This window comes from Carya illinoinensis, chromosome 16, assembly GCF_018687715.1.
Source record: "Carya illinoinensis cultivar Pawnee chromosome 16, C.illinoinensisPawnee_v1, whole genome shotgun sequence".
In the NCBI taxonomy this organism is placed as follows: domain Eukaryota; kingdom Viridiplantae; phylum Streptophyta; class Magnoliopsida; order Fagales; family Juglandaceae; genus Carya; species Carya illinoinensis.
In genome coordinates this window covers 9,704,112-9,714,265 of record NC_056767.1, presented here as the reverse complement: position 1 = coordinate 9,714,265, position 10,154 = coordinate 9,704,112, and the positions used below count along the sequence as shown (strand labels likewise).

The 10,154-nt window shown below is 37.5% G+C and overlaps 2 protein-coding genes across 2 annotated transcripts; one reads left to right on the top strand and one right to left on the bottom strand.

The window, feature by feature from the left end:
• Positions 1 to 210: 210 nt before the first annotated feature.
• LOC122299772 (glutamate receptor 2.2-like) lies at positions 211 to 4,809 on the top strand. Its single transcript, XM_043110208.1, has 5 exons — positions 211 to 581; positions 1,412 to 2,727; positions 2,845 to 3,157; positions 3,566 to 3,972; positions 4,071 to 4,809. Exons 1-5 carry the CDS (start codon positions 227 to 229, stop codon positions 4,710 to 4,712), a joined length of 3,033 nt encoding a protein of 1,010 aa, XP_042966142.1. The 5' UTR covers positions 211 to 226; the 3' UTR covers positions 4,713 to 4,809.
• An 884-nt stretch (positions 4,810 to 5,693) lies between these two features.
• Positions 5,694 to 8,934, bottom strand: LOC122299773 (GTP-binding protein At2g22870). Its single transcript, XM_043110209.1, has 4 exons — positions 8,327 to 8,934; positions 8,140 to 8,209; positions 6,310 to 6,472; positions 5,694 to 6,197 (listed from the first exon to the last, which is right to left on the bottom strand). Exons 1-4 carry the CDS (start codon positions 8,790 to 8,792, stop codon positions 5,988 to 5,990), a joined length of 909 nt encoding a protein of 302 aa, XP_042966143.1. The 5' UTR covers positions 8,793 to 8,934; the 3' UTR covers positions 5,694 to 5,987.
• Positions 8,935 to 10,154: the final 1,220 nt, after the last annotated feature.

Sequence of the window (10,154 nt, the reverse complement as noted above, 5' to 3'; positions counted from 1 at the left end):
TTCTGTCCCCTGTAATGGTACGTATGAAATTTCTCAGCAACCATGCATTATCACTGGATCGTCATCCTTCTAGATCAGTTGACAATGATTTATCGGTTTTTTTTTTTTAATTGTTCGTGTGGAATATCATTTGATTAGTAGTTGGTTTGTTTTCGTATTCTTCCATTCTTACACGTTCTTACTTTTCAAATAAGTATCTTGTGGCGCCTGTATCTTGTGGCTTAACATGAAAGTCAAAGGTTTCCAGTATTCAAGACAAATATCCAAGTTTAATGTGCCAAACGTCCTAACCATGGTCATGAGCTGGAACGTCCCTCCCAGAATTGCAGCTTGTTCTCTATTTTTCTTCATTGTTCTTTCCGAAAGGATTATGATCAAGGCAGCCGAGGCACAAAACACGACAGTAACCCCAGTTGATGTGGGTGTGATTTTGGACTTGGATGGGTGGAATGGGAAGGTCGGGATGAGTTGCATCAACATGGCTCTTTCCGACTTCTATGCCTCTCATACTCACTACAAAACTAGGCTGGTCCTCAACCCCAGGGACTCCAGAAATGATGTTGTCCAAGCTGCTGTTGCAGGTACGTAATCTCTCTGTCTCTCTCATACAGAAGTGTAGTATAGGTAAAAAAGTAATATATAGAGTTTTCCTATATCATATAATATAGCTTTTGTGTCCTTTAGTCTCTATAATACTTTATTACGAGGTAATTTGTGAATTAATAATTATCTTGATGTTAATTAACTACTTTCTATTTAATTTATTCTGGTCGCATGCAGGAAGAACAAACTTTGATTTCTAATTGTAAAAACATTCATTTAAAGAGAAATTTTGATATGGAAAATGCTCCTTGGCCATATGAGTTTACTGTTCAACTGGACCGCTTAACGTGGCAGTGCCACATGGCACTACTAGGTCATATTAAAAAGAAAAAAAAAAAAGAATGTAACATTCATTTTTTGTTTTATTTTTTTTTATTAATATTAACGACTGTAAAATAAAGCCCATCAACTGTAGGCTGTGATATTTCTTTGACATAACATAATAGACATGACATAACTATGGTAGCATTATTGTTTGGTAATGAACTGAATGCTACATTTTGGGAGTTTATTAAAGGATTTGATAATAGTTTGTAGTCAGTGAATCATTCTGTAGATGCTTGCCATCATGATTTTGACGTTTTGTTTTTATATAACATGGGTAGTGTACTAGTTTTTAAAGGCAATGCGTGGAACGGGGCATACATATTCTAAAACTCTGGCATTACTTAATTTGAAGTTCATTAATCTTAAACTGATTCATTGGAAAGTGCTATATTTTACCCTGATTTCCCAATGGCTATTCATTGAGTACATGTGAATGGAAACTAAATCATGTTTTTTCCTTTCTTTGGTTTTCGAAACACAGCTCTATACCTAATAAAAAATACAGAAGTGAAAGCCATCATAGGGCCACAAAACTCAATGCAGGCAAACTTTGTCATTGATCTTGGGAATAAATCTCAGGTGCCCATCATATCATTCTCAGCAACAAGCCCTTCTCTTACTTCACTTCGTAGTCCATACTTTTTTCGAATTGCTCAAAACGACTCATCTCAAGTGAAAGCCATAAGTGCAATTATTCAAGCTTTTGGATGGAGAGAAGCCGTACCTATCTATATAGACAACGAGTATGGAGAAGGTATAATACCTTACTTGATTGATGCCTTGCAAGATATTGATGTTCGTGTTCCCTATCGAAGTGTCATTTCTCCATTGGCCACTGATAGAGAAATCAGTGGAGAACTTTACAAGTTGATGACAATGCAAACTAGAGTTTTCATTGTGCACATGTCGCATAATCTCAGTTCTCGAGTTTTCACAATTGCAAAAGAGATTGGAATGATGAGTGAAGGTTATGTTTGGATCATTACCAATGGGATAGCCAACTTTGTTGGGTCGAAAGAACTTTCAGTTCTTGCCTCAATGCAAGGGGTATTGGGTGTGAAGACTTATGTATCAAAGACAAAAAAGCTTGAAAGTTTTATAGTTCGATGGAAAATGAAATTCCAACAAGACAACCCAACCATTACAGATATTGATTTGAATGTTTTTGGCTTGTGGGCTTATGATGCTGCTTCAGCTTTAGCCATGGCAGTTGAGAAGGTTGGGACTACAAATCTCGGGGTTGAAAAGACAAATGCTTCGAGCAACTTAATTGATCTTGAAAGTTTTGAGATCTCCCAAGATGGTCCAAAACTTCGTGAAGCGATACAGGATACTAAGTTTAGAGGCCTTGCTGGGGAGTTCAATCTTCTTAATGGGCAATTACAATCATCAACTTTTCAGATAATTAATGTGAATGGTAATGGAGGAAGACAGGTTGGATTTTGGACACCAGAAGATGGACTCAGAAGGGAATTGAATTCGAAGAACACAAGCAAATATTCTACTTCCAAGAACAATCTGGGACCTATTATATGGCCTGGTGATCTAACCTCTGTCCCTAAAGGTTGGGAGATTCCAACAAATAGAAAGAAGCTACGAATAGGAGTGCCAGCGAAGAATGGTTTCAGTGAATTTGTTAAGGTCATATATGATCGTAGCACTGACAGAACACATGTTACTGGGTATTGTATTGACATCTTCAATGCTGTAGTGGAATCATTACCATATGCTGTTAGCTACGACTTCATTCCGTTCGAAGGTACTTGCAATGATTTGGTCGATCAAGTATTTCTTCAGGTCAGTAAAATCTTCATGATTCTTACTATTTTAAAAAGTCACATAAAATTTGGAGCCCTAAATTAAAGAACTCATGTTGTTAATTGAAACAATGGAAGTAAATATTTTGATTGACAGAACTTTGATGCTGTGGTTGGCGATACAACAATCTTAGCAAATAGGTCTAAGTTTGTGGATTTCACATTGCCATTCACCGAATCTGGAGTATCAATGGTAGTGCCACTCAGAGATAATAGGAGGAAAAATGCATGGGTGTTCTTGAAGCCTTTAAGTTGGGACCTTTGGATGACAAGCGGTTGTTTCTTTGTATTCATTGGCTTTGTGGTATGGCTTCTTGAACACAGAGTAAATGAAGATTTTCGTGGACCTTGCTCACATCAGATTGGGACAAGCTTATGGTATGCTTTCTCAACCATGGTTTTCGCACAACGTAAGTCCCCTTTCCAATTTTCTAGTTTCATTGTTAATACTAGAAAATACTAGATACATGGCCATTATATGCACAAAGCACTAGCTCTGGAAACTTAAGAGATATTACTACTAAAGATTACTGAAGCTGCCTTTGTTGTCAGGCACCAACATAAATATGTTTGATGAGACTATAAGAGTTCATTATTGATAAGTTTAATGGGGATCAAGGAGCAAAGTTAAGAGATATTCAGTTCATTAGCAGTTTAATTGCCAATTATTCTCTTTTATTCCATATCAGTATTTTTTTATTGAATGATTTCTAATTGATATCTTAGAAACTCTTATGGCAAAGCTCTATAGGATATTAACTTCATATTTATGATGCAATTATGTTCTTTTGTATGACCATTATGAATTCAATTTACAGGGGAGATAGTGATAAACAACTGCACTAGGTTTGTAGTGATCATATGGGTATTTGTATTGCTCATTCTTACTCAAAGTTACACTGCGAGTTTGGCATCTCTCCTGACAGTTCGACAGCTCCAACCAACAATTACTGAGGTCAAGCAGCTTATTAAGAATGGGGAGACGGTTGGGTACCAAAAAGGTTCTTTTGTGTTTGGAATCTTAAAAGAAATGTCGTTTAAGGAATCTCAGTTTAAGCAGTATAGTTCAATAGAAGAATGTGATGAGCTTTTGTCTAAAGGAAGTGCCAATGGTGGTATAGCTGCTGCTTTTGATGAGATCCCTTACATGAAGCTGTTTATAGGACAATATTGCTCCCAGTATACCATGGCTGCATCAATCTATAAAACTGATGGGTTTGGCTTTGTAAGCTCAATTCCTTACATATTTCTCATCTGTATGTCTGTTTGTGTAGCTAGAAGAGTAGTATCATATTAGGTTTCTTTTTGTTGTATGCTTTGCAGGTATTCCCAAGAGGTTCACCTCTTGTAGCAGATGTTTCTAGGGCAATCTTGAATGTGAAAGAAGGAGGGAAAATGAAAGAGATTGAAAGTGCATGGTTTGAGAAACAAACCAATTGTGAAGACTCCAATGCCCAAGTTTCTTCTGAAAGTCTTGGCCTCACTAGCTTCTGGGGCCTATTTCTCATTGCTGGGATTGCTTCTTTATCAGCTCTCATCTTCTCTGTGTCTATGTTCTTTTACAAGGAGAGGCAGCACATCTTCAAACCCTTTGGTCCAGGAGACTCAATATTGGGAAGAATTCGTCTTATTTTAAAAACTTTTCTTGAAAGAGACCTTCGCTCGCATACATTTAGAAAGAAAGCATCAATGTCATTGCAAGACAAAAAAGACATTGGCAGTCTTAATGGTATAGGTGCAGGTCAAGACTCAACAAGCACTAGACACCTATCAAATCGGTCAAATTGTTCAACACAAACGAAAATCCACTCTACTTCCTTTGAAGTTTCAAAAACACCTTCTAGAGAATACGGTATTCCCAATTCAAACGGTCAAATATCTCAACCAGCACCCACTACTGTTGAGATAATTGAAAACCCAACTCAAGAGGTCCAAGAATCCCCAAAAATAGATCAAAGAAAATAGTTCACCGTGCATTTTGTAATCTTCTTTGATATTGACACAATTAACTGTTGCGACAATGTCATTTAGGGGCTAGAGTGAGAAGATAGTATGAAATGCTCTACATGTTGGCATTCTGCAGTTGTTGAAGTCATTGCACTATATTGATTTATTGAGTCAATTTGAAATGTTACATATTGCATCTTTGTCGCACTCTTATCCTAGTGATGACGTGACATTATTCATCAACTTTTTAACTTTTCATTTTAATAAATAAAAGTCAATCTAATAATTGATGGATAATAACACATCAGCACAGTATAACAGACAGACAGAAACAGAATAATGAAAATGTAGTATATAGCATTAGTCAATCGAATTGAGGAGTCAATTTCTTTATACTAGCATGAATGCTACCAAAGTGATCTTTTTCCATCACCTCATAGCTGCTTTAGCGGCCGGTAACCACTAACACCAACTGTTTCATCACGAGATACACTTTTAGGGACGCCCAAAAATAATTTATAATTTTGTTGCCGGAGACACTTTTAGAGCCCCGTCAGTCATCGAAGTCCTCTCGTAAAATGTATGGCAATCACCATATAGAGCAAGGGCCGAAGTCCAAGTTGGATTCCAAGCCAACACCAACCAAACATCAAGTATCCCTGACCTGATGTACCCAATAGCTAGGGAATTGTGTAGCAACCGGGGAAGACTTTCTTGAAACATTAATTCATGGTTCATGACACACTGGAATAATAGTTTCAAGAGCCCTTCATAATATATAGTTATTAAAGGTGCATTTATTTAAATATGACAAGCAATGAAAAATGCATTATAACAGACTCTAGGTTCGCTAAGATTTGGCTCAAATACGAAAGGAATAATCAGATATATATTTATTGAGGATAGATATGCCCTTTGGTCTAGGAATGATTATGAGAATTTCAACCGAAAAAAAAAAAAAAAAACATTCACACACACCGACCACTTTGAACAAAAATCTTTCAGGAAAGCACCTCATATCATGCATTTATATACACATGGAGAATGGTGTAGCTCACCATGGAGTCAATGTACAAATCTCTCTTACATTTCAAAAAGATCCAATCAGAGGACATGAACCTTAGAAAATAACACCTTAGAAAATAACACCATAGAAGACTCACTTCATGTCCTTGGGATTTTTTGTGTTATGCATTGTTATAACAAAGATGTACTTTTTTTGGCTTTGCAAGCTTTCTTTCAAATAAAAAGCCTACCTAGTACCTTCTCTTACATCTGGCTTTGAAACTGTTCCTATTGATCCCAGTAGTTTCTTAGCTGAGACATATGTAGGAGTAGCTCATCTCTGCCCAAACCAGTGACACTGCTGGTCATGATCCATGGGGGATGTTCCCGGTAATTTTGTCTGATCAGCTGTTGAAAGAGCTTGATGTTCTCATCGGGCCTCTTTCCTTTGCTTGCCTTCATTTTGTCACACTTTGTGAAAACAAAAGTCAACGGTATCTGAAGCACACAGAAAAAAGGTAGATATACCATGATAAGGACTGCGATTAGCATTATGGCCGTAACCTAGTGATAGTGAAAGTATGATCTTTAACACGACAGAAAATCATACATTGTTCCGTCCAAGCCAATTAGCACAGTCCAGGTCAATCTTCTGAGGCGGAACACTTGCATCAATAAGAAGAAGGACAGCAACAAGAGTATCTCTGTTTAAAAAATAGCCTTTGGTGAAAGATGACCAATCCATTCGAGAAGCATCTGGGGCTTTAGCAAACCTGCAAATGAATTGAACCGCTAAGCATCAATTTGGCTGAAGATATTCTATAGTATCAATGGGTGTCGATATCAAATATTGAATTGAAAGGAAAAACAAGATAATTAAGGTTTCCATTCCATCACATATATCCTTCTGTTATACAGAAATGGCCACAATTATTTCTCTATATTGTAATATTCATCTACAAGAATGGGTTCTAGACATGCAAAATAGCTCCCAAAACCCAACAAGCAAAAAAACCTTCATTGCTATGGAAATTCCTTTCACAACATCCTCATACACATAATTTTTATTTTTTTTATAAGTATCTTCTTATCCACATAAATGATGCTTGATGTTCATATTCCATTCAGATATACTAAAACGCAGGTTCCTCTAAGTGTTAGATTCAAGACTAAAAGTGACTAGATGGTCATAAACCAGAAACAAACAAAAGTATGCATGTTGGTAATGTTAGAACTTCAAAAGAGCAGAAGGAAGCAATCTTCAATATTCAGATGAACAAATACATTTGAAAGGAAAACACTAGCACCATTTGGTTCATGATGCCCAGCCCCAAAGAGGAAAAGGACAATGCTCAGTTCTATTCACTCCCAGACTGACCATGTTCTGCAATTTTGACCTACCACAACTGAGGGAGAGATCAAATATTTTGATGGACTAGATATCAGACCCTCCACCGAAGAAGTATTGACAACATTCATGACCCTGTACCTGGGCTTTTGCCTATTCCTACGATCAATAAAATCTTATTTACCAATAAAAGAAAAAAGAATTGACAACATTCACAACAGAGAGAATCTGTGTCTCACGTACAGCAGTGAAATACTTCTGCAACAATATTTTTGTTTTAATCGAAAAGGATATAAAGGGGAACAAGACCACTATGTAAGTAGTCCACAAATACCATGAACATGATACTGCGATGCCACTTGCACACAGCCATAACAATCATTGGGTAAGGCAATCTTGAGAAAACTACAGACTAAATATTTTTGGCATCTCTTAATGGGTCCCACAACAAAATCAAACCTTCACACACACACAAAAATCAACAAGTAATTTTGCAGGAGACAATTAGCACGGTCTCATGTACCGCACTATAGCTGTTAATGCAGCCATGGAGAGATTGCTATGCATGCTTGTTCTGTGCACTGTCCACAAGCTCGCGCACACAAATGAAAAAGAAAAAAGGTAAGGAAAGACATAGCAATATGCACCTACTGTGGCAAAAAAACCCCCAAAAGAGGTAAGATCTCCATAGATCGAATAATCATTCCTCAAAAGACAGTTATCGAGCATTCAAGGAGAGCCCTATATATTTATTATCACATAGGAATATAACAGAAATCAAGAATCCAAGGATTATCAAGTCTCAACCCAAGTGTCAGCAAGATACAGAGTCCTGCTAACCATACTCCAGTAGAAAGATCAAAACTTTCTGGAGATGAGTTCAAACGATATAGAATGTCGTGAACATATCTACACACAGACACAAATTGGCAAATTCAAATCCTTGAAATGCATATCAGTCTGTCTCTTCCAACTAACTATGCTTATATGCTACACATTGATCCACTGAATTCACATAAAGTAAAGAGGTTTAAAGACATTAAGCTAAAAATTGAATTTCAAACTTGTTTAGAGTTAGTAGCCCAGGCTTACCCATAACCAGGCAAATCCACGATATACCAGCTCTTGTTTACCAAGAAATGATTGATAAGTTGGGTCTTTCCTGCACAAATAAGACAACAAATTGAAAACAACCAGAGACCAAATCCTATGAAACTACTAAAAAGAGAAAGAAAACACTACTTTTGTTTTAGGGGTGGGGACGAATTAAAACCAAAACCTGGTTTCTTAGATGTAAGAGCAACTTCTTTTTTGCGAACGAGGGCATTGATAAGTGAAGACTTGCCAACATTAGAGCGACCCAAAATTGCAAACTCAGGTCGGTCATCCTTGGGACAATCCTTGGCCCTTCCGCTGCTCTTCACGAACTCCACTTCCTTAATCCGGGAGTCACCCGTGTAGGGTCCGACCACGATATTCGAGCCGGGTAGCACCATGTCATCGGTGACCTCGTCAGGGTCAACTCCGGGCGGAACAAACAGGACTGTCCGGACGAACCGGGCGGCATCGGAGATAGGTGGTGTTTGAGTGGTCTTCGAGGCAGAGGCTGATGTTGCATTCTGGGTTGGATATTGGCGGCGGGTGGAGTGGGAGAGACAGGTTGGGATAGAGAGGGGGAAAGATGTGGATTTAGGCAGAAGTAACAAAGAAGGAGAAGGGAGTAGGCGGTTTCTCAGAAGTAACATTTTTGGTTCGGCTTTGGATGCTAATGCTATCGACGTCTAACCTCCACTACAACACCAACTGCAACTACCTAAACAAATAAAAATCAGATACTGGTCCAGTCTCCTGCCACTTTTGGGGATGCTTACAAACTGTGGTCGCGACTCTTTGGGTTTTTGATAAATCAATTATGCGATATTAATACCCTTAAATACCTTGGGTTAAAAGAGTTTTATATGTTAAAATAAGAGTATTAATTAGATAATATGATTTAACTTTATTTGACATGTAAAATAATTTTTTTATCCTTAATTAAATTCAGATAGACTCATGTAGCTTATGATGTTCCAAGATTTATCAAGAATTAGAACCTGGAAAGAAATTATCACAAAAAGGCCCACGTACAAGAGTCGTAGCCTGAAGTCCATATTTAATTCAAGAAGGCCACTTGCATATGTAAATCAAGTGAGCCCAAGTCGTTAACTTGCAAAGGAAATAAATGAGTGAACCTGTGTGCTTTCAGTGATTTACTTGGGGAATTTGGGGACCACGAGCAGCATGGAAGTGTGATGATCGTGCCCTCTTGGACAACGAACACTGGAGAGAAGCAATGAAGCACGCCTCTTGGACGTAGGAGCAAGGTTGGTACGTGCAGCAGGCTGGTGTGTGGAGCTGCAGCTGGGACGAGCACGTTGGAGGTGTGAATCGGTGCTGTACATGTTGTGGGCTGAAGTAGAGGACGAAGGGAGATATAAAAAGAAAAAGAAAATCACGCATGCAGGGGCTTGTTCTTCTTCTTCTTTTTTATTTTTTTTTATTTATTTATTTATTTATTTATTTTTTTTTTTTTTTTTTTGCAATTTACTTTTTGGGCGGCTTCATTTTTTACTTTTTGTTCTTGCTTTCATTTACGTTTCTGGGTAGAGGTTTTTCTTTTCGTTCGTTTTAGGCGTCGTCTGGTATTTCTAGCTTAGATTTATTATTGGTTTTATTTTCCTTTCGTTGGATAGCGTTATTTTTTTTTTTAGAAAAAGACGAAAGTCACATGTCCATGAGTGACCGTCTCCTAATTTTATTAAAAGCTCTCACTTATGGCGAAAGAATGACAAAGATGCCACTTGGGATTTACAATATGCAATAAACTCATCCCAAGTATCAAACCCAAAAAAAAAAAAAAAAACAAATTAAACAAAAACCAAAACCAGAGAACAATAAAACCAGTCTAAACAGGCCTATAAAGACCAAAACCAACTGACAAAGGAGAACGATAGAAACAAACCAAAACTAAAACAAATTAACAACGTAAAGAAGGAAGACCAATATTGTCGAGTCGAACCATGCCTCTCACAAACTGTGGCAAGACTTCAGAACCTCCACATGTTCTA